General features: G+C 38.8%; 1 protein-coding gene across 3 annotated transcripts in view; it reads right to left on the bottom strand.

Annotated features, from left to right (window-relative positions):
* slc2a9l2 (solute carrier family 2 member 9, like 2) overlaps positions 1-25,744 on the bottom strand; it is a 133,142-nt gene that overhangs the window by 13,611 nt on the left and 93,787 nt on the right. For all 3 annotated transcript variants that reach the window (XM_042495739.2, XM_088086366.1, XM_088086371.1), the window contains one exon: positions 7,422-7,549. In XM_042495739.2, the coding sequence (XP_042351673.2) occupies positions 7,422-7,549 (128 nt within the window). The remainder of the gene's footprint in view (positions 1-7,421; positions 7,550-25,744) is intronic.

Genomic DNA, 25,744 nt, shown 5'->3' with positions numbered 1-25,744 from the left:
AAATTTTTTTTTTTTTTTTTTTTGGCGCTGGACCATCATTAATAGCACTATTGGAATATGTATACCGTTTGGTTATTCATTGCACTACACTCCCCGAGCACAGAGCAGTAGAATGCCAAGCACAATGAAAGTGAAACTTAACCGTAGGCTTGAGCAGTATCACAGTATACCTGGGCGTTTAGAAACCCATAAGGTATGTTTTTCAATAAGGCCTCTACCAGTGAAACAGGCAGCTGAACTGAACGACATCGCAACTTGGAGGAAAAAGTTACAGAACTGTAAACAGCCGGCAGCTATCAGCATGAGGAATAACAGCAGGTTTTTTGTTTACATCTATTTTGGTGAATTAAGGATTAATTACAACCAAACTGGAGGTGGTGATTGTTGTAAAAGTGAGCTCACTAACTGGATAACTTATACTGTCATATGCTGTATACCCCGGCAAAATTTTAGGAAGGTAAAAAATATTACATACTGCCCAAGCCTACTTATCATTTTAATGTGCTGGTGCTAAAGACCTATTTTCACTCATTATGCAGAAGCTGCTCCTCACCCCCTCAATACTACATAATTGAACTGCTGCTGAGGAAAAAAATAACACACAAAGATATCTGCCAGTACTACATTCAAAAATCCACCAAAAACTTCAAATTTACACAATTGACACAGAATGATTGTGATGTACTGGATACACAGTACATAAAACGCACAACATAATGATGAATGAAAATGTCTTTACCCAAGAAGTATTTGTCAAGTTATGGTAAGCAATCTTACTGCAGCAAGCAAAGCTATTTTCAGTCCTGTGGTTGTAAAACAAAGGAGAGCTCTGCCTCCAAATACATGGCTGGTTACACAGTAGCACGGTGCAAGTCAACGAGATGACTCTGAAAGCAAGCACAGTTTCAGAACTGAATGTTATCGAATATATCCTACAGTCGAAATGACCTGCTGACTTTAGATTCCAGTTTAGGCTCTGCATCAAAGAGACACAGCTGAGCTGCTGCTAGATTTCAGTTGTCACATTCTGTTAAGAAGAGGTGAGGCTCATTGTTTTTGTGTTTTACATCTGAAAATTGTTTCTTGCCACATGAAGACACTGTTCAGTGTAGTTTACTGCAAACAAACAGCTCAGAACATTCTTATAATAACAGATAGTGAACAAAACAAATGGGATAAAAGCAGCCTAGTTGCAAAGATAATATGTTGGCATCGTATGTTTTTGAAAACCACATAAATGCTTGTATGTTTCAACATATCCGCTACGTGCAAAATGCGCAAATGTCTGTTGTTTGCTGAAATGTACAATGCCAACATTTATCCTGATGATTGGGTTAACAAATCACATGAGCTGCTGATTACAGCATGCACCAGAGTGCCTTTAAGTAATTAAAAAAGCAAAGCGTGACGCCTGCACTGGGGTGTTTGTGCTGTAGATTGCATTTTTATATTCAGATTTCCACACTGAGTTTAAATCTGATCATCACCCATTTTGGTTCAATAATCATATGTATAAATCCCCAGATTCAGAGGAAAAACAAAATCCAGATATACCCTGATAGCTTGTATTATCCAACCTGAGGAGCAGGCTCACAGGTTTGGAGTGTGGAGCAGCAAGCTTTTCCAGGGACAAGGGGGCAGCACTCCTGTTCAGGGTGAGTCCTCTGCATCCACAGGCTGTTAGCCAGGTTCAGCAGAGATATTGTGGGTATAGGCCACTGTGGATAACCCTTTCTAATCAACAAACACTCAATGCCCTTCTGTCTGGCTAGAAAATGACTTCACCGGTGGTCAGACACACTGACCCCCTTCCCAGTCCGATGGTCCCAGCATAGCCAGAGTCACATAGGTCAAGGCACACAGAGGAATTTAACATTTCATTCCCTGGCTTGTAAGAGACAAAATCAAGATGCTGCCAGTTAGTCCCCAACTACCAGCACCATGGAAACTGTTCAGAGTATTCACACTTGCTGCACAAAATGGCACACGTTTCTAATTGGTGTAGCAGTAGGCAAATGATGCGTTGGTCTTCCTGCAGGATATGACAGATGCAGAAAGATGCCTCCTCTGCTGTGCTGCTCCTTGTAGGGGGGACATCACTCAATCATACTCTCTAACCCCCTGGTACTGATCTGGAATCCGAGCTTGGTGTTGTCAGAGACTGTCGCTCAAATCCTTCTGACAAAGTGCAAAACAAAGCACCTGTTTGTTTCAGACCTGTCCAAGATGAGCCTGCAAGCACAGCCTGCTTTAGTTGCCCTCTGTGATGAGTTCCTCCCATCTCTGCATGCATAGAGCTGATTGACTCCACTGATCTCAATTATCTTTTTCAGAGGAATGTTAATTAGATTTTGCTTGTCTTTTCCTTGTGGTTGCTTTAAGGCTCATTTATACTGCCTTTATGTATGAAAGTACACATCCATTTCAAACTATGTAAACGTCACTGGCCTCATACTTACATGCGTAATTTATGTATATTACAGACACCAATAATCAAGGCAACAGTGGAGGGGGTTTTACTAACGTATCTTTTAGATGGTGGTGGCCTAAGGCCGTGAAATACACCACAAAATGGGGACAGAGAGTTCTTTACACTATATTATCAATTTCTTCCCTTTTGCCATTTTTTTAAAATGTATTTGTCTTCTCTTACTGCCTTATTTCATTTGGACAATGCTACACTGCCCTTGTGATTCTAGAAAATAAGCAAAATGTGGACGAAATTAAGACAGAGTACAGACAGAGGCTCCATCAATTAACATATACGTATATAACTTTGTGCATAAATGAATCGCAGCCTGGCAATAGAATGGCTCAGCTCAGCCAGCCCAACCGACACAATAAATGCTGGCATTGTACATTTTCTGCAAACCATGATTATGTTACATTTATGTACATCTCACAGATATATAAAAACAAGTTATTTTCTATTTTAATTTTCAATTTTATGTTGTGTCAAGTCTATTGTTGACAAGTGGTAAGGTCTAGTCAAACAAAACAAAACAAAACAAAACAAAACTAAACAAAACTAAACTAAACTAAACTAAACTAAACTAAACTAAACTAAACTAAACTAAACTAAACTAAACTAAACTAAACTTAACTTGGGGTTAGTAAGAGATAATGTTTCCTGGTTGATTCCTGGTTTGGTCGCTGCAAATATGGTGGAAATACCCTGACCTCTTGCTAAAAAATACCTGCTGTAGTTGAATAACTCAGCGTATATACATGTAAATTGAACTTAATGTCATATATTTAAAATGAAAAAATGTAACATATCCATGGTTTACAGGAATGTACAATGCCAACGTCCTCATGGGTCACATACCCTCATTCTACACAGAGAACTGCCACATCACAGGTATTGCTAACGGAGATGTTGATTCAGGACATTTGACCCCTCAGACACCAAGTAGATTACTTGGGGAACTTAATCTCCTCAGGGTTATTTCTCTGAACAGTCAGGTTGGCTTGGGAGGGCAGCACTGTAGGAGCTGTTCCTATCTCCAATTAATTTCAACAAGGCTGCAGTTTCCTGCACATGTAAACTTAAATGTGCTTTTTTTCAAGCGTTTGGCAGATTCTGCTTATTTAACATTCTACGTGTTTTGAACTGGCAGTCAATGAATAAACTAAAACAAACTATGGATGCAGCAGTCAGCCATGTTTTTTCTCAGTGTGGGTCTGAGTGCTCTCTACTCTGTTTTGTTACATCACTTAAATGTTACAAGGCAGCAGAGGCTGAGGGAGCATTAATGGGATAAGAGGACATTACTAAGGGCCCAGGACGTTAACCTGGAGGTGAATTTGAGTCCTTTAGATTATGTGAAAAAACTGTACACTAATAGAGACACTCGTCACATCTTTCCCCCAAAATGACTTTATGTACCATGCCACCTTGCAAATTGTTATTTGCTGCACACTTGCTATACATCATTTTCTGTTAGCACTCCTTGACACAGCAGCCTGAAGAACTGATGCTGGAAATTCACTCACATACTACTCCCAGTATATAGTTATAGAGACTGAAGTGTTCACTCCATAGCGAACAGTATATCTAAATTTAGGACACTCGATGACACATCCTAATCTCTAACTGGTGTTGTGTCACATAATGCATGGTGGTTCTACAAAATGTGACACAGTAAGTTGAGGGTTGTTCAATCAAAGTACTGTACATGTTCAGCTGTAGGAATTTTTGAGTTCATTATATAGAATAGAAAGTAATTTTATAAAAGTTGAGAAAAACTGAGGGTAACACAACTGACATGTGCCCTCTGCACTACTAAGGCAAAATGGTATAGTACACTACATTAAACTTGAAAGTCAACTGTTCACCAGGACAAAACTACCATCCAGGAGGACCTCTACATCCAGCTTTTCAGCCAGAAGGAAAATAGGAAAATCATAGACGTCAGATAACCTTACACTTTACTCACTACATGGGTACACATTATCTTTATACTTCTATTACCTTTTTATACTTCCACACACTGCGGTTTACATTTATATAAAACTTGCCCTGTCAAAACTACATTTTACTCATTTCATAACTACTGCACACCAGTCTACCAAAGTGTTATATCTTATATCATATTTTACCCTCTGCACTATTGTATGTTTTACATCTTATACACACCTTTTACTTGTCGTTTGTTCTTTGATAAATTTTGGAGTAGCACTTTTGAGGAGAGCTTGACAACAAGAGTTCTTTTGCTAACAACAGCTCCAAAAAAAGACATGAAACTTGAATTTGAAACAATACACAATCAATCCATCAAGGCGTGAAAAACCACTGATTTCCAAAATGACATATATGACCGTTCTAACAGTCACAGTCTTAAGACGTCCTTAATGTTATGAATCACTCATAGTTTGTGACACAAACACTGGTCTCCTGGGTGAAAGTCCTGCACTTGTTTGACCCCTTCACCACATATAAGGACTTCTTCCAATGCTCCTGTAATTATGACCGCACCCACTAACGGACAAGACCTTACGATCAGTATAGCTCATATTAAGCTGCTTGCAGTCAACTTATATGGCCATTTTTTTTTCTTTTCTTTTTTTGTGTGAAAGTAAAGAGATTGTAAAGTGAAAAACATTAAAGTTTAAAAAAGAAAGAGGGAGGAAGAGGCACAGAGGGAAAGAAACAGAAGAGGTAAGATGAGGAGGCAGTGATGCGGAGCCGCCCGCAGCAACAGCAGCTCTTAGAAGTTGAAAGAGGATCCTGCAGTTTCCAGGAAAACATTCCAGTGTTAGACACTAATAGGCTGTTCTGTCTCAAGTTGTTGTATGTGCTTATTAAAAAAAATCCATTCACTCCCTTTAGAGTAAAGGTCTCTCTCAAGTCCTGAACATAACAAACAAGGATCAATAACTGTTATGAACTTTTAAGCATTTTAATAACAGAAAAGGAGCATTAAAGGATTCTGTTGAGGGCCAAGCTCTGGCTCAGCAAGCTTTCATTGCTCACTGCTTTCACTGAATATTTTGTTAAAGACGATTTTGTTTATCCAGAAAAGCGCAACACATGATAATGTTTTTTTTCTGTCCATATACTAAGACAAGAGGGCAACTACCTATGTAACTGCTGGAGTAAAAAATAATAAAAAATCAATAACTATAATAATAATATTAACAATTATTATTATTATTACAGTTATTATTATTATTATTACATTCTTTTGGTACAACTGCATCTCTTTAATAACTTTTTCCGCATGTTTAAAAATATGAAAATTTACGATCATACAAGCTCTTCTATTGTCCACTGGTTGGTTTGCTAATTTAGGGAATGCTCCTGTGGGTCACATGGTGCGATCCATTTGTATTGGGAAGTCGGAATGTTCCCAAAGTTCCAGTTGAAAATATCAACTGCAACGTCCCCCTGAAGTCTGATTTTCAACCTGGAAAGTCAGAGATACATCACCAACCTTGACCAAAAAATCCAATATGACTGCTCCGCACATCAATAGTAGTGTAAGCTTCTGTCTTATTTGTGCCACACTTGAGCAGTCTAACACACAGCCCTGTCCAATCCAATCTGTGGACATATTGCTGTGGTGCTTGTATGCACAAAATACGGCGATCAGTGCTAACAATAGCTAATCATGCTTGACCTAGTATTGCTGACAACATTGTAGTTTTTTTACTTGTATTTTAATTTGATCAACTAGGGTGTGATGTCATTCCCAGCTCTGACCTCCGACATCTGAGGTAAACTAAACGCAGCAATATTCAGATGTATGGCCATAGGACTTATGTGGTCATATGGGTTGGAGGACTTCTTGCAATAGTAAAAATGGCACTTACATCAACAGCGTTATTTTCTACATTTTTTTAAAACTAAAACTGAATTCACAGGCTGAGTAAAAGGCCTCGAGATGACTAAAATGCACAAAATGTGTACTTAATTTACTGCCAATATCTTACAGTTATGAGGTGAAAATCTCAGAGATTGCTACACTAACAAGGGAAATATAAACTGTGCCTCTAAATCCTGGTTCTGTAATAAAGGCAAATACTTGGTGGGACACCCTTTAGGGCTTAGCGGTTCCTCACTGCTCTGCTAGCCGAGGTGGTGATCACACTGGCTCATAGTGAACTTATTAGCCACCAACAGTTTATTTTATAAATAAATATACATATTAATGTAACTAATAAAGGGGGGATGCCATACGTAGGTATGTGCTAAATACCTCTTTCTTATTAACAGATCATGGTTGTTGTTGTCTTTTTTTGTGTTTTAACTGTTTCTGCATTATGTTTGCATTTACTGTGCTGCACCACAAATGATCTCTTCGGGGACATTAACGATGTCTAAAGTCACATCCAGGGCAACTTCTGTCATTAAATTAATACCATTATTGTGAAAAGCTTGTAAATCAGCAGGTATCCTTGACCCTCCCCAGAACAACCATTAGAGCTCAGTAGGTGTATAATTAGGATAGAAAATCAAAAAATACATAATATTATGTGACAGGACTAAAGAAACATTGAGTAACAAGTATGGTGACTAATGAGCGTCCACGAAGGAGGTGGAGGTGCTGGTGGAGAGCAGGCAGCAACAACTGCTCAACAGCATGGTGTGACAGGCAGCAACTGCAGCGATTAATGAGGGGGCTGATAGCTATAATGGACTGCAAGAGGCTGAAGTGACAAACATAGTTGGTGTTGGTTTAGCAGGCAATCAGATGATGTCTTTGTGTGCGCGCAGGGCTTTATTTTAGGAAATGTGTCACTTGGCTTTATTGACAATATGACCAATATGTTTACCTTTGTTTAGCTTTGTTGTCCTTGTCTGACTGTTTGTCTATTCCTGTGTATGTAAACTCAAAGCAACTTACTGAGCTCCAAAACCTGAACTGAAGTCCTGACACATTGTGTACACACCCGCATTTTTAGATAAGGTAACTCACTTGAATGAATGGAAACAGGAGGCCCACAGCAAAGTTGGACAGCCAGTTTACTGTGCCAGCGATCATGAAGGCGGCAGGTCGGTAGGACTGTTCAAACAGTTCACCGGTCAGGATAAACGGGATGCCACCTGACAGAGAAGGGAGAAGACCATTAGGTACAGCAAATAACATGAACAAACAGCTTCGCTCTGAGCATTATTATATGCTCATGCACCACATTAAGTGGAGGAATATTGCTATTGCAGGGTTGCAGGGTGTCTTCAGAAAACATACAGTGATTACACAAAGTTCAAACAGTGGACTGCAGATCTCAGATCTGTTGGTGGGAAACAGGGATTGCAGGGCAGGCTGTGTGTCGAGCGTGTATGAGAGGTGGAATTAATATAGTGTGTTTGTATAGGTTTTTTTACAGACATACTAGGCAGGATTTTCCTAACAATGTATAGACTCAAACAGGAGTAAAACCTCCAAATCATCAACCACGACCCACTTCAAATGTGTTGCAGCATATTTATCTGCAGAGACTCTGCCCTCTGTCTGTATTTTCTTTTTTTTCTTCTCATTTTCTGTGTGGCAAACAAAAGTGAACCTCAGACTGACTTATCTTCACTTTGCTGGCGAGTGTGTTTACAAACAGTAACAGACAATCCTGTGTTGCATAGAATAATGTAATGGTATTGCAATCGAGCATCCTTAACATCCCAAACAGGACTAAACTGTTCCTCCCTGCTCCCTTACAGTCAAGACCAAGACAGAAAAACATGGTCTTGGTCTTTCACTGTCTTGTAGTGTGCCTAATTTTGGAGTCTCATGGCATATCTAGTATAATTAATCTGCAGCTGCTCTAGTTCAAAATTAGACCAAACCTTTCTATGGATGTCAATTTTTGAGCCATGGCAAAGGCCAAAATGTGGCCTGAAACAGACTAAATAAGATTTGTTTTTAGCAGAGCCGATTTTCAAAAGTCCCAATCTGAAGCAGTTTAGCATTACTTGCAGACCTTACTATTAAGAAAATTGAGAGGTCAGCAGTCAATGATGGAACAGGAAGAAAAAGAAAAAAAAGAGCCATCCGTAGAATAGGCTTTTCAAATGTTGTACATCATCATAACCACTAGAGGTCCTTGACCATACAGTGATAATTGTGCACAACAAATATTAAGCTGATGGGTCCAGTAGTTCGCGAGATTAGCTGCGAACAGACAAATTGTACGGTTATTATTGCATGTCTGACAGTATAACGCCTTTCACCATCCTCCTATTCAGTTCCCACAAAACGTAATCCTGTTTATCAGAAACTAAGAAAAAATGTATATTACTGCTTCCAGGCCACTACAAAGATAGAATTAGCAATTAACGTGACTGTATTGCAATCCACAGTTTGACTTGTAAAATGAAAAAAAAAAAAAGCATTTTTCAAACTTGACTTTGATTGATAGAATACATCTGTAGGTTACTTCAGTCCAGAAACTCAACACACAAAAACAGCACTTAAAAAAGACTCACTACTGCTGATAATTTCGGAGCACAAAATAAAAATGGTAATTTGTAATTCATAATTTCACAATTCAGTCTGTAAATAAAGCCATGGGTTGTGATACTGTGTTTTGATAAGACCTAATATACCACAACTGCAGTTTAAACATTTTAAAATGGTGCCCTCCTTGTTGACGCCAGACCTTCCTCCAGCCTCTCCTCCAGTGCAATGTGCAACCAACGTTTCCAAACCTCCGAGAGCAGATGTTGACATTTGGATGTTTTGGAGAGCGATGACGTCAAACTAGGAGACTGAAATCGAAAAATTTGGCCCACTGAGTTCAATTGTAAAAGGTAGTAATTCGTCCTGACAGATGTTTGCAAACTCAGTGGAGAGAAACGCTATAGTCTCAATTCAGGAGTAAGCTTAAAAGAAAAATGTTGCTGCAGCTAAGGCTGCTTCTGCAGTGTTTAAATAATCCTGTATTCACAATGACCGATACAAACTGCTGAATGTGTTGAACACGTCATAAAACGAAATAAAAGAGCACCATCACTGCAGAGGAATCCAACTTTTAATGATGTACTTTTTCAAAGTTTGTATCCTTTGTATCTCACAGTGGGGTCTCAAAGCACCAGTAATAATTTGGAAGCAGGTGAAGGGAAATTTTTAGACCTTTTAAAGTTTTTTTTTTTTATTTTTTTTTTTTTATATTTGCACACTCTATAGGTAAATCTGGGAGAGCTGAAGCTGAATGATTGAGTGTCTCTTACGTCAATGATAATTTTCCATGAATCAGACTTTTTCCCCCCAACACACATAGTTTGTACTAATGATTCAATTAGAAGAGCTTCCTACCTCAAGAATGATTTATATCCTCTATCAGCTAACATTGTCCATGAAAAAAAAAACTTTTTCAGAGGAAATTCTGACTGCTCAATTTACTCTCTTTGCTGTTAATCCATTTCAGATATTAAATAAATAAATAATTTTCTGGCAAACTAAGATAACAAGAGCATTAGCAGAAGCCCATGGATGGACTGAATGCTGCTTCATTAGTGGTTCAATTCTTTTCTGTATGAGTATGAAAAAGCATACTCATTATTTTTAAATTTAGAATACTGGACTTGACATCTTCTTGAAGGTGAAGTATGTCTAGAGAAAAATAGTTGATTAAGTCTCATTCCCAAACCCCAACTCTTTGGGTTGGTACTTAGACTGAACCACCAATCCACAGCTCTGGTATTTCTTTTTTTTTTTTTTTTTTTTAAAGATTATTTTTTGTTGCATTTTCCCTTTATTGACAGTCTGAGATTGACAGGAAAAGTGGGAGAGAGAAGGGGGATTGACGCACAGCAAAGGGCCACAGGCCGGACTAGAGGTCGCCCCAAAACACCTCTGGTATTTGAAAAAACAAAACAAATCAAAAGAAAAAACCTACACACACACACACACACACAGAAAGGCATACTTGATTGCTGCAGAGCTGCGTACACAGCTCAGGAGTCTACTGACTATTTTTAGCAGGTTTTCCCATATTTAGAAAAATCCACATACACACGCTCATTTTAGTTGAAAAGGGGTATAAGGGCATTGACTGGCCTCTGGAGCCAGTCTCAAGTGAGAAAATAAGAAAACGAACATTTATATAGTAGCAACACAGTCATGCATCCCTGTAGAGGCACGTAGTCATGCAAGTTTCACGCAAGACTCATCTAGACAGGATTTACAAATTTCTCTGCCCCTCTATTATGGATGCTAGAGGAATACCACTGTTGAAAATGTAATGAACGGTGACATTTTCAGCCATATTTCATCAGAGAATAACCCTTCAGGCAGGCTGCAGATATTATGCAACAGCAAGCTGTTCAAGTTGTAGGGGGAAATAGAAGTGGAAGAGAGGTTTGGGCTGCTAGTGACTTGTGGTGGGTGAGTGAACAGTTTTGTTTTTTTTTGCAGTGGGTCAGTGTTATGAAGTTTTTGCTTGAAATGTGACTTACAACATTTCAAAGTTTAAATTTACATGTTAACAGTTATATTTTAGAGAATGCACAGAAAACAAGATAAAGTGATGGAAGAGAGACACAAACAAGGTGAACATTAATATTCACAGTCCAGACACACTAAGTTATTTCTTATCTGGATTATGTGTTATCGGGCCCTTTTTAAATAAACTGCAGCTGAACTGAATATTGGTATGTGGGTGTAGATAGTGTTCATTGTGGTGTGAGGCACACTGTGAAATGGTCTACAGTATCTAAGCAGAGACACCGGCTAGCCATGTGGCCGCATATCTCACATTTTCTCACATAGTGTTCCCTGCTGAAGTGAGATAAGTTGTCCCGGTGGAGCCTGTTTGACCACATCCGCTTTATTGTTAATGATGTAAATTACTTGACACATGGTTCTGTGGCATTATGTACTGTACACGTCTTTTACCATCCTAAAGAATTCACAAAAACATAATTTGTAGTTACAGAATTGGGCTGCATACAACCGGTATAAACTGGTACCGGTACGTGATTGGATCTGTACTTAAGTATCGATAAGCTCCATGACAAATGATGCTGCTATCAGTATTTATGGCATAAATTGTGTAACAATTATTCATTCAAACCTGATTATAACATAGCTGGCAACCTGCCCCTTGTGATGATGAAGCTGCTGGCATCAGAGGTATGATGTTTATTGTTGTGCTGCTGTTAGCTGCTCTGCTCGTAATAATGGTAGTAAGGGGAACGTCAGACAAGACCAAGCGGTTGAGAGTGTGGGCTCACTTTTCTAAAAGTCATGAAGGGGTAGATAAAAGCAATTTGTGACAAAGTGTAGCTGCTAGTGCAGCTTTCCATAAAAATGAAGCAGTGCAGTGTCTTTGATAGCTTTAGCAAAGCAGCTAAAGTTCATGTTAGTCCAGCAGTGGAGCCCCCAAGGTTGGCTCCGATGGCAATACTCAAAACCTTGCAGTTCACTCAGTTTGTGGAAGAAGGGTCAGTCAAAAAAACAAAAAAGCTAACTGCTTGCAACAATAAACTCTGATTATTAGAATATGATGGTCACTATGAACAAGTGATGGTGCCCCCTGAGAGTGCAGTACTACCACATTGGAGTATAAATGTGGAAACATGGCGTATACTTTGTTGTTGTGACATGCTTAGTTTTCTACACCAAAACTAAGGTGTTATTTACAACTAATATTAACATGAGGTCTGTATTTGAAGACACTATTTGGATAACAACGTCAGATCCACTAGCCTTTGCATTATGGTATTAATAAACTGTCTTATTATCTCCGTTCTGCCTATAGCTGCAACAATAAGTCTATAAATCAATAAGTTAATTGTAATAATTGTATTTGTATAACTATTTTGATTATCAACTAATCGTTTCAGTCTTTATTTTTTAAACAACAAAGCCAAATATTTTTCTAGTTGGACTCTTCTTAAATGTTAGAATTGAATACCTTTCTTTGTCATACATGATGATGAACTGAAAAACTTAAGTTCTGCTAAAACAGACTATTTGTAGACATCACCTTGGGCTCTGGGAAATTACACAGGACATGTTTCACCATTTTCTCAGATTTTAATGACGAAACGATTCAAAGCAGCTCTAATTCTACCCACAAAGATGACAAGCAGTCCACCTCCACCTGTGGTCTGCCTAATCCCATCACATACTGATCACATGTGCATTAGTTCTCAACCTTCATCATGTCAAGGACCCATAAACTGATACACATTAAGTAACAGATCCCATGTGATAATGATTTACGTAAGAGACCTCCATCTGAAAATAGTTCGGTTATTTGATATGTTTAAGACCAGAATTTTATAGTTATTAACTACAACTGAGGAGATAACTGTTGAAGAAGTGGGTCATATGACCACAATAGTCACTCTTATAAAACGTACTCACATCTAGTTCACTACTATACTGAATAAAATAAAAATGAATAAATAAATAAATGGACTAAAATAAACTACTCCTCATTTTTCTGGGGACCCCCTGAGACTTTGCATACATACTTACATACTTGTGTATGTGCTATTTAATTACACCTATGGGAGCTATGTACTGTGTGTACTGAGATTTTTAATGTTGTTTACTGCCAGCTGAAGTCGTTATTGCCACAGTACTACTCTAATAATCATGTTACAAATAGTGCGCACTATGTGTCAGATGTTAGTAGGTACGTCCTGCTCCTCTCAACTGTTAGGAATCCCGTTAAAAAAGGAAAAGCAACTTTAATCAATTCACATGCAAATATACATGATGACAGGAGCAGGGCAAGCAAGCAACAGCATTAGGAAGAGATTTTCTCTCTTGTTGCAGCCACAACATCCCTGATCTCAGCTCTGCCAGAAGAGGACAAATCCGCCTCACACATGATGCAGGGAGGGTGTGGCAGTTCGCCAACATGGGCATTTTGTGTGTGTGTGTGTGTGTGTGTGTGTGTGTGCGTGCGTGCGTGCGTGTGTGTGTGTGCGTGCTGTTTAGATCTTTTCCGAGATAATCCGCTCAGTGCAAAATAGTGTTTTCCAGGGACTTGTGGACCTAATAATATGTGAAGCCTGTGTGCATGAGGGAGAGAGAAGGGAAAAAGGTCATGTGAAAATAAACTGATGTTTGAGAAATGCTCTCTGCTAGCATTAAGAATCTATAGTAACTGCACACTGTATTTAACATATATAACAGAATTCTGATCTGTACTGTTGTTTCTTTTCAGTTTTGTTGGGTATTTCCAGCCTTAAAACTTAGTGCAATTGTTGCCGCAGCATGTTCCATGTAGAGCGAAATGTGCTGGGGCGAGCCCAGGGACTACGCACTAATAAGGCCATGTATGCTATTTGGTCAGCATATGTTCATAGAGGGCCTCAGAGGAGACAGCATGTGTTGAATAATGTGGGATGAAACGCAGGTTTGCCTTCAGCAGCTCACTGATGAACAGTCACACAGAGAGTAAATGGCTAATTAAATGAATAGCCTGTTTTGTTACAACACTCCCTGTTAAACAGATAATCCAACACTCTTTTAAAGGAATAAAAAGGCCTCCTGGAGATTTGCCTACATATGTGACCACTTGCTCTAAGAGCCATTTATCAAAAGATCTATGAATTATGTTGTGTTTCTACTTTATGGCGTGTTTATATTAAAAGAGAATTTTTTATGTGCTCGAAAGTTTGTTTTTTGCTGCTGGGGAATATATCAATTTTTATTAGAATATGTTCATGCTGTATGTACAACACAGAGCAGTTATGAAATGTATGCATCAATTCACTTAATCCGAAATAATGTATTTAATTCAATCCAGTCACAAAAAAAGGCTGCTAGGTTTAAGCACAACAATACTTTGCTATGGTGAGGGAAGATCATATTTTGCTTGAAATATCAAGTTTGAATGACACAATGCCAGCTTCAAAAGCAACTATTTCCTGGTTATAATAATAATAATAATAATAATAATAATAATAATAATAATAATAATAATAATAATAATAATAATAATAATAATAATATGTAGCACTACCCCTTCTGGAAAAAATAGCAATAGGTTTGGTACATAAAACACCACTGGAAAAACAGCACAGGCTGTAACAAAAACATTCACGTTTGGGGCCTAAAAATCTGCACAGCGACAGGATGCCTCAGAACATCCATGTTTGATGCCTAAAAAGTTGCTGGAAAACAGCAAAGGGTCAGAATGAAACATCAATGTTTGGTCAAAAAAAATCAGCTGTAAACACTATTAGAGGCCTGTGTTGGTCTTGGTTACGTAGTTGATACGCCATCCACCCTCCACCTCCTGAGACAAGTCAGCAGATATACCACGTCATTTTAAAATCACTGAAATGATACATTTGAAACACAATTGTAACCATTTGTAATTTGCAGAAATGTACAATGCCAACAATTTTGTCCAGTGACTGGGCTGATTAAGTCCATGTTGACTCAAAATACAAGTGGTGCTTTGCTGGTACAAAGTTCTGACATCCATGTCATCAGAAAGGGAGGAAAGCAATGTTGGTAGCCTCTTTGATAATCAGAACCTCTAAGGTTTTCATTTGGCCATTAAATCAATACTTATAAGCATTTCACCATCTGATGCGATGTAAGTGGATAATTTAATTTTGTAGGTATTGAGGACCTGAACTGGATTAAAGGATAATTTTACTGGTGAATATTTAGTAAACAGATGGTTGATCATTTAAAAGCCCATTAGATGTAAATGCAAATCACAACAGCAGCTCCAAATAACATAGTACAAATTTAATCTGACACAAGTGAATCCCTGATTCTTTTTGGTTTGGATTTTTGACAGGAGTTTGTGCACTGCAATCTGTTTCAGTATGACCTCCTGAGATATCACATTTTCAGGTGGTCGTCAACACTCCATCGGTGCCAGCGCCTGGATCTGTTGTGCCTCAGGCGGAGAGTCACAGATGAGAAAGCCGCACCAGAGGTTACTGTTTTTTCCACTCGCAATTGGTTTTGACAGGATTTTAACTGGCTCATCTGTATAGTTTATGAGTGAGCAGGGATCCTATTTCATGGCTCAGAGAATGTTTGGATTGTAAACCATATTTTTAATACCCTAAACTATACAGAAATATTATTGATTAAATTCAATGTTTTGGGGATAATTTTCCAACAGCAAAAAAATAGTCAATATTTGTTTGTCTCAAGCAGAAAGGATTTTCTCGTAGCACTACGTGTGCCCTTGCAGTGACACGTGGTTTGCGCTCCACTGTTCACAGATGTATGCTTGTGATATTATCCAACATCACACACTCTATAAATAGAGATTAATTATATAATAAGATATAGTGTCACACCAGCAGAATACTGCCCCCCAACAAAACACATGAAACATCCGAGTATCGCTGCAGCAGTGTGAGCAGAGTGACACAGTTGAGTGCGTGCATGCAGACAACTATGCAAGATTTGCCATAAACCTGCAGCACCATTCATAAGATTATTGGATTTTGAATTAAAAGCTTCACATACTTACATACAAAAATAATTATTAATATTGACAAGCAAAGGATCAATTGAATGTTAAGACATATCAGGATCAGACATGGCTTAAAGGTCCAGTGTGAGGTATTTAGGGGCTTTACTGACAGAAATGGAATATACTATAATAATGTTTTCTTCGTCTATTATCACCTGAAAAAAGACAGAAACATGTGTCAACAGTAGCCCAAAATAGATAAACCAAACACTGGCTTTCAGATAGGGCCCTTTTCATTTTCACACTTTCATGTTGGCCAGTGTAGTTAGCAACCCTATGACAGGAGCATTGGAAAAACATTGCTTTTGTTCAACTTGAAACTGCTTTATTCAGTGTTTCCACTGGTTCACATTACCGCGTTTGTTTGTTTTGGAGAGGAAGAGACCTATGTGGATAATTTGGCTCTCACTAAAAAGCTCCTGAGCGTCCAAATCTTAAGTTATCAGAGAAAAAATGTAAGCACACATTAACAGAAGCAGTGCTAGCAGTCCATCTCCAACATACCAAACAATATTAGCGAAAACACTAATTTGCTATTTACTAATCTGACTGGGAGAAGCGTCAGTTGGTTCTAATCTGCAATCCTCACTGCTAGATGCCACTAAATCATCCAAATCTCACACACTGTTCCTTATAGCACAGTGTACTACTACTGATAATAATAATAACATCTTAGATTTATATGGCGCCTTTCATGATACCCAAGGGTGCTTACACAATTAAATAATATATTGTACGGCACTAGTATTTAACTTGCTATGCATCTGAGCACTATGAGGGAGTTTAGAGATGCAAAATGAAGTTTATCTGAAGTTCATTTAGGAAATTTTTTATGCCTCTCATTCTCGCTCAACCAGCCAGACCAGATTTGGACATAATCTCTCAGAGTCCTCATACCATTGCTATCAAACCGTCCCTGCCAGCTGTCATCTCGGAGCAAAATTGATGTAACAACCATTCACCTCCAGTGCTCACGGTTCTTCCATCACCAGAGAACGGCTTTACATCACATTCATCCAGATTCTTATCTCTTCACCGTCTCCTTTATCTAGACTCCATCGGGGGACAATTCTGTACTCATGGAATCTCTGCCTTCTAAAAAATGACATCTGATGATGTTGTGATGGTATTTTATTGGCAAGATTCCTCATATTTCTAATAGAGTTATTTCACTCTTAAATTAAGTCTTTCCTGATTTTCTTCCTCTGTAAATTTTCAAATGAAGACAATTTTTCAGAGAGGAAAATCTTGAGCAATGCACAGATGGACTAAAGAGGAATGGCAGGTGTAAAAGTGAGCTATATGATGAGTCATACAGTACAATTTAAGGGGAGGTGTAGACTGAAAAAAAAAATATGCTGATGATGTGATTTTAATTCACCGACCACCTGCAGCGATGACAGTACAGCCATGGAGAATAACCACTTTTCATTTTGATGTGACAAAGTGTGATAAGCAGAACATGATCTGAACTGTTACATGCTGACAATGATAAGAGTGGGGAACATAAAATCTACAAAGTTGTGTTGACAGGCCAGGTTTGATAGCAAAATATTGGAGTGTCGCTGCTCTCACTGCACACCATTTCATAATGTCAATACAGCAGATCAGCTTCTACTGAACTGGCACACTTTGTAAACAGAGTGATAAATCATCTTCACACAAATATAGATGTATAGGTATTGCAAAGCTGCAGGAATCTGGAGCTATGCATAGACGTGTGGATAAATAAAGGGTTTTGCTTTGGAGAAAGTCACTTTATACAGCATCAGTGTTTATAGTAAATGCAACCATATTATCTGTAAAATCCTCTAAAATAATTTACAACTACAACTACACAATAGAAATTTAATTAAACTGATTATAATCAGTTACATTTATGAGACTGACAAATGACAGATTAAAAAACATCAATTCAGCTGCATCAATTCAAATATACCAACACGTGTTTGGACAGGAATGAGCAGACTTTCCTGTGTCCACTTTTTTGATCAAGGTCCTCTCGATTCCTATGCCTTTCATTGGAGAAAGACACAGTTTTATTTGAAATGTAGTACTTAGATGTTGCAGGACATATTTGTGTTTGATGTAGTAAGATATCACCACGGCACTGCAGATCTGCCAAGTCCTCAGAGCGGCCAGAACAAATTACAGCATCAACTCAGGTCTCAGAATACTTATTTTTTTAGGGGCCATATCCACTTTCCTGAAGCCAAAATCTTTTTTTTTTATTCTTTGCAATGGTAGCACTGTGTATTTATGCCACGCTGCAAACACTGAGCCTCTACTCTGCATGGAGCACTGCACGGCTTTTTTTTGAGGAAAGTTCAAAAATGTTCAACTTTGAGTAAAATGCTGCCCAATCACAGACAAACACAAAAAGATCAACCGTCACAGGTTTGCTACAAGTGCTGAACAACAACAATGGAGAAGTACTGTGTCAATTTACTGTATGTATGGATGAATATGTTTTGCCTCTCATGAACCCACGTAGACCAGCAGATCTGTGTGCTCTCTCTACGTGCTTCAGCCTTCCCCATCATCCAGAGCAAGGGCTCTATCTTATGCCAACATCTTTACTTCCAAGAGTATTCCGTATCATAGCAACCAGATGCAACCAAAGCCCGTTAGCTGAAAAAAACGCTTTGCATCAAAAGTGTTTTCGAGCACTCCAAGCTGGATGCTTCACCTGGAGCACCTGGTATTTTCAGCTGGTAAAAAAAACACTTTGGTTGACACAAGGATTTAGAGAGGTTTATAAATGTATTTAATATATTGGTAAAATTATTGGATGTGTGTTAAGTGTAATTATAGTCTGGTGAAACCTATCCATCTATTTTCTTCTGTTTTTCCAAAGCTGGGTTGTGTGGGGGTGGCAGGCTGACCAGCGTACTCCACATGTCCCTTTCCCCAGCTACACTTTCCACCTCCTCCAGGCATTCCCAGGCCAGATGAGATATGGTCCGTTTAGCATGTTCTGGCTCAGCCCGAGGCCTCCTACCAGTTGGATATGCCCGTAAATCCTTGACCAAGAGGCGCCCAGGAGGCATCCTGATTAGAAGCCCCGACCACCTTAATATGAATATATGGGAAATATTAATATGTTCAACAGCTGAACAAGATAAGAGGATTACAGTTCTTGACTGTGACCGCGTAAACTGATAGTTAACACAAGAGCAGAGCCCTCAGCCTTTCTTCCCAACAAAAGGAAACCTGCTCCAGCTGGTGAAGCAGGGCAAGGGATGGATGGAGAATTGACAACATCTCAAGTGTACTTTTCCACAGCGAATGCTTCAGGACCCCAAGGAGAGTAAATCCTTCCCAGTGGAGGACAGGCTTCTGGCAGAAGATCAATGTCACAGTCATAAAGAGTGTGTGAGGAAAACACTGTTTCCTGATTTTTCGTAAACACCTCTCAGGGGTCTGTGCACACAAGAGGAATATTACATGAATCAGTCTGACAGGAGACATCATCTTTGGGAAGTACAGGCAAGAAACGACTACAATCTGCTCCACAGGGGGCCCTATTTGAAGCAATCATACCAGGGACGACTGAGAATTACAGGACTTCTCCACATTCATGACTTATGTTTTATGCAAAATGTTAATTTTGTAATTAAAATGGGTGCTTGATGTTTTCACTCATGAATCTCAAGTTGGCAGATTATTCAAACCATATACAGCATGGCAAGATAGAAATATTTAAATATTAGCAGATAGGCTTGGGCGGTATCACCGTATTACGGTATACCAGGGTATTTAGAAATCCAGAAAGTATGTTTTTCAATACTGTTACATATACAGGCGTTCCTCTTTCTATCACACTCACTGTATGTTGTGCACAGCACGCACCACCTGAGCTCAGTCTCTGGTGTCCACTGATGGAACAGGCAGCTGGGCTGAAAATAATTCTAACACCTAGTGGTGGAGGGATAAGATACAGGAGAGTAAACTGCCTGCAGCCAGAAATAACCAATTCTTTCGACCAAACCGGAGCTACTGATTGTTGGAAAAGTGGACTTGCAAACTAATTTAGATTTCTAGCAAGAGTAACCAAGATGGTTTGGGTGAGTATTATTTTGTTTCCTTTGAGTTTGACTAAAGTGTGTTGTATGATGAGCTAACAAAGAAATTAAGCCTTGTCACTCTTAGTGATCGTGAGAAACTTTAATTCAAAAGGTGTACAGTTGTATTTTTCTGGTGTGGAATAGATGTGGGAATACTACTTTTTGTAAGGTTTAGGGGGTTTCTATTGTGTATTTATTACGCTGAAAAGCTGAAAGTACATAGCACACTCGCTGTCGGGTGGGAGAGGTGTGTGTGTGTGTGAGGGGGGTTTAGCACCACACCCTTAAACCGGTATATTTCGTATATCCCGTGGAAATTTAGGGAGGGTATGAAGGTATGAAATCATACACACTGCCCAAGCCTGTTAGCAATTGCACTTCAGTTGTTTCATAAAGATAAGATACAGTTAAAGACATTAACCAATCACTAAGATGATTAGAGCCACCAAACACAAGAACACACATCCACACAAATAAATCCAGGTGTTCAGAAACAATTTCCCTCTCACAAAGTCATGACCCATCAGCCTTTACTTTTTCCTAATTTTCTTTTCCACTTCGAATTAAATCTTGACCTAATACTGGCTGTTACACATCATTAAGTTTTACCTTGGCTGTAGTTCAGTCTCCTCATGTCACCTCTGAATATTTTGCTCATGGCTGCAAAAAAGGAGATGCCTCTCTTGTTGGGATGTGTTCACATCTCACCCCTAGTATCTCTAAATGCCTGCGAACCTCTCACAGTAGCAAGTCTGGTTGCCCCATCATGTGTTTGTTTCCAACTCTCATATAAGAGGCGATTCATCTTGTTCAGTGGTCCTCTGTCGTATCCTCTATGGCCTGTCTGTCAGCACTCTGTAACCCCCTCTATATCTTTCCTTCCCCTATATGGTCTTTTCTCCCTCCAGAGAATTGACTGAATACACTATCCAACTATAAGACGAGACCACAGGGTCTGCTCCACCACGCTGTGCACACAATCACTGCAAAAGAAATCCATAGCTTTGAAGCAAAAGTTGATGGATTTATCTGAGCTTTCTGTTATAGATGTGTGCCCTTTGAGTGAAGAAATAAAAGCAATAAAACCCATTGGGTTTACACCACAACCCTGTATTTATGAACTCACAGTCTGAGGTGACACAAAGTTTTCAGATTGGTGCTCACACCAAAACAATCAAGATTGACAAATAGCACTACAGGTTAAGACGAAAAATGTGTATTTTTGATTCGGGGTGAACTGTCCCTTAAATAAGAAAATTCCCTGACTCTGACAATTGTTAATGCATGCCACATGTTGTAAGTACATGCGTAATACCCACAGGGAAGTTGAATTAGAGATAGAATAGCTGAAGTTAATTAATGGTCTATAACGGATGAATTAAAACAAAAGCTCACCTGCAGCCTTAGGTCACAAGCGAATGCCGACAGTTTACGTTATTAATCTCACTGCCAGAGGGGGTAATGTACACGATTTGCTTATATACCGCAGATCCCAAAACACTGTTGCTTAATGCAGCTTTCAGAGCTTGACATGGCATATACTTTACCTGTTAGTGAGTGAGAGGCAGCTGTAAATAATCTGCCTGAATAGGTAAGTTGCTTCTTGAATTAATTAACAAACATCACGTAACTGTTACTGTTAACCAATAAAGTGTTTTAATTTTAGTGCATAAGTATTTCATTTAAGTCATGGGGCACATTTTGATGGGAAAACGCATTCACAAAGAGGAAAAAGTAAGCAAAACCAGGAGAGCATTTCTATTTGGTGATCTGCATGTAAACTGTGAGGGCCGAGCCATTTTCTCATGGTGACGCTCTGTTAACATTGGAACAATAAAAGGTTCAGTGTGATTTGACAGGGAAAAACAATTAGCACAGAACAATGTGTATCTAGCCTCATTTGTTTTTCCATAATCAACTCCTGGCAGCGTCTCACCATCACGCACAAAAGAATATCATTTGCATTTTATCACGCAAATAAAATGCAGAAACACCAGGTGGGCTTATCTGTTTGTTACTGAAGTGAGCAAATGTTTTTGTTCAAATCCTGACGGAATCATGCAATTGTAAAGATGCTGAAGGAAAAACATCTGAGACTCATCTTGATTTGAAATAAATACATGTGTCCAACAGCTTATCGTCTGTGCGAAACTGAAAGCTACAGGCTAACTAAATAGCCAAAATGCTAGACAGGCTCTTCTCATGCTAGAGCATGTGAGCGGGAGGATTTTGGCTGAGGCCTGGAGCACCTTTTATAAAATCCTGGAACGTCACCTTATCTCTCGCTCCATCCCGCTCCGGTACCGCTTACACCATATATCTTAAACATGTCTGACCAAAGAAGTACTTTAAAAAGGAAGCTGTGAGGTCAAACATACAGGTCTACCATTCCTGTAAAAGTTACAGATGACAATGATATGGTACAAGAATGTGGCGACATAGTTTCAGTCAGTAAAGATTCACTCTGTAATTGCATTTACCAAAAGTCCGAAAGAGTACTGAAAAACTGGAACATGCAATGGCGTGTGATTTGGGTTGTGACTGACAGCAACATGATAAAAGCAAACCTCCTCCATGGCACTGAGGAGGAAGATAATGACATGACCATGGGTGCCAGCAGCAGCCTTTGAACAGGCGAAACGTACTGCTCCGTTTCGCAGGAATTACTTGTCATTGCTCCACTCCACTCACATGCTCTGTCATGCAATGCTCGTATGTTTCTCTACGAAAAGTAACAAACCAAAGTTCATACATGAAGATATTCTTTTTCCAAATATTGGCTTCTTTTTAAAGGGGAATTCTGCTCTCATTAATTACCATCAAATATAATGTCTAATGTTCATATCAAACTCCAATAATGAGGCAAACCGATTTAAAAGTAGTCCCTGTGAGCAAAACCTCAGGCTTTAGACCTTTCTGAGTACTCATATCCCAATGTTTTTTCTTCTTAGAGACAAGCTGACTTTATCAAACTCATTCCACTGACTGCAATGATGATGCAGGGATGGCAATATATGAAAGGCCCAGAAACAGTGACAAATATGAGCGGACAGAACTTTTTGGGAGGGGGTTTATAGAGACAGGTGCTAAATGGATTATTTCAGACAGAGAGTGAATACAGGTTCCAGCACAGACAGTATGAGTAAAATAAAGTACTTAGTGAACACAAAAGAGCATTAGGTTTCAAGTAAAATGGATGTATGCACCTTGATGTTGCTTTCCTAAAAAAGTGAGTATGAAATCCCCAAAACGCCGGCAAACACATTTAAAGTCAGTTACAACTGATATACACCAAGAGCAGTAACATTCTGGCAGGCTTTTACACTTTGAGCCTTTTGTTTACCCAACAACTTACTGCAGTGGGTGTGAGGTTGCGTGGGTCAGACACTGTAGGTCTTCCATAACCAAAACCACATCTGTGTCACATCAAATCTGTTATTTAGTGTTTAAATCTAGAATAAAATGTTCTGCTTGCAGATGTTCTGCTTTCGTTGTTTCAGTGTTTGTCTACAGTTTTGCACTGTGGTAGTCACTAAAACAAAGAAAAGCTCAAAGCATTTGTATTATTCTAATCAGTGATCAGATGAAAAACGTCGTTCCTAATTGATAAGGAAAATGAGGAGTGCTTCTCAGAATAACTAAGCTCAAATATATTTTCATTTACTAATGTTTTACTGACACTCCTGACTCCACTGTCAGCCGTTTTAAAGCACTTTATTTATACCTCTGTTTTTTTAGGGACAGATGCTGTTATCCCCACAAAGTGAGAAAAGTTTAATGTGATAACACTTTCTATTGGGTTGTGAAGGCCGTTCGATTTTAGCTTCCATTGACCCCTCACCTTTGTTCTTTTGCCAAAGAACAGAAAGACACTTTTTCGACCACAGAATGGAAGAGCAGAGTGTGAAGAGGGGAAAAAAATGGAGGGATGAGCTTGCAAAGCAGAAAAATCAACTTTGAAACATAACAGAAAAACTGTGCAGGCTTCTTGGAGTTACACGCAGATTTAGGTGTTCAGTGTGAGGGATGGCAGCATGGGTGTGAAATGTTTATTTTCATCCTAGGCAACAGTCTAATCTCTGTTTTACGTGACAAGTGAGTCTCCAGGATTTATTGATATAATTTTGCAGCTGTGAAAGGAGCACACACCACTTTCACATCATGTTCGTTATCTGACAGTATGGTAAATTGATGCATGAGTATCTGTGGTGTCACTGTCACAATGGCAGACCTATCTCCACACTAGATTTTGAAAACACGCTCACACATAGAGACAACACATAAATACTTGCATGATGAACGATGTAAAAAAATCGCATGTTGCGTGTATTAAGGTGCCTTTAGACTGTTCGATAACAATGATCGTGTGCATTCATTACATGTCAAATTGTGTGAGATTAATCCTACCAAATCTTAATCTATGTCAGAATGTACAGTATCACGTTGTGTCAGATTGTGCGATGGATGTGTGGTGAATTGTAATCGTCTGATGTAAACAGATATCTGGATATAAGAGCAGAGGCATGGCCTTGGCACAGGTCATCCAGCTCTACTCATATTTTGTTTTGCCTCCATCATTCACTCATTTCAGTGTTATCAATCAACTAAATAGGCATTATTAGTTGTTATCAGCGTCATAGATATGGGTTCAAAGGGCCCTGCTACACCCACTATGCTCAGAATGCCAAATATCAGCACAATGGCTTTACAGTGTTGTTAGTTCACTTTTTATTAGGCAAAGGCACAAAGACTTTGCTTAAAAAACATCATACTTTGTCTTAAAATAACAGCATCATAAAATAAGTATGTCACACACTAAAAATACCTAATTTGTCTTTAGCTTTGTTGTGTCTTGGGAGAAAGAAAACAATAAGAACAAGGATCAATTTTCTTTTTTAATGGCTTTATAGATGGAAACCGTTTTTGTTGGTTTTGTCCACATTAAATAAGAGAATGTATCCGCATGTGCCAGTGGTCTGTTTGTTTAGGTCCTGGCCACAACCATGCAGCAAATACATTCTTATATTCTTTTGGGTGAAAGAAATGTGTTGCATGACACATTCATCACTCTGACCAACCTCGCCATGTGGACGGTGGACTTGTTCTTCATACTAACATTATATCTGTTTTTGTTTCCCCCCAAACTGTATTTGACTTCTGATATGCTGTGCCAGTCAATGTATTCAGCTACACTATTTATTGTTATATTCTGATTAACTGGTTTGTAGATGTGGGTTGTAGCTGAAGTCACATTGCAAGACTTTGGTCCTAAATCTGACACTGACAGAGTTTTTAGGCTGACTTATGTTGGACGCCAAAGCTAAAGCTGAGCTGCGTTACATTAACAACTAAAAATTTTGTCACATTTTACCACATTAGGTCCAGGTCAGACATACATGAGCTTAATACAGAAAAATCTAATTTCTGCTGTTTACCTCCCAACTCACAACAAAACATAAAAGTTGCTACTGTAATTACTTTCCAGAGTTGTAAAATCCTGTCTGTGAGTATTATTATTGCAGTGAGGGGAAACTTACTTGTTTGTATTTCATTTGCTAATCTGTACTTTAAACAACATGCCCCCACCAATGAAGACCCCTCTTAACTATTTTAACACAGGGATGTTTTCTTACAGAAAAAGCACTGCATATGATGTCTACAGAGGAAGCAAAAAGGCAGAGATTTAAATTAATGCATTTCATACTGTGGAGCAACAACTGGCTACTTCAGCTTCAGCTGAGTCACTGCTGTCATCGAAAGCTGCAGGA

Source organism: Plectropomus leopardus, chromosome 2, assembly GCF_026936395.1.
Source record: "Plectropomus leopardus strain MGB_pleo_1.0 chromosome 2, ASM2693639v1, whole genome shotgun sequence".
NCBI lineage: Eukaryota > Metazoa > Chordata > Actinopteri > Perciformes > Serranidae > Plectropomus > Plectropomus leopardus.
This window is presented reverse-complemented; position numbering and strand designations above follow the sequence as displayed.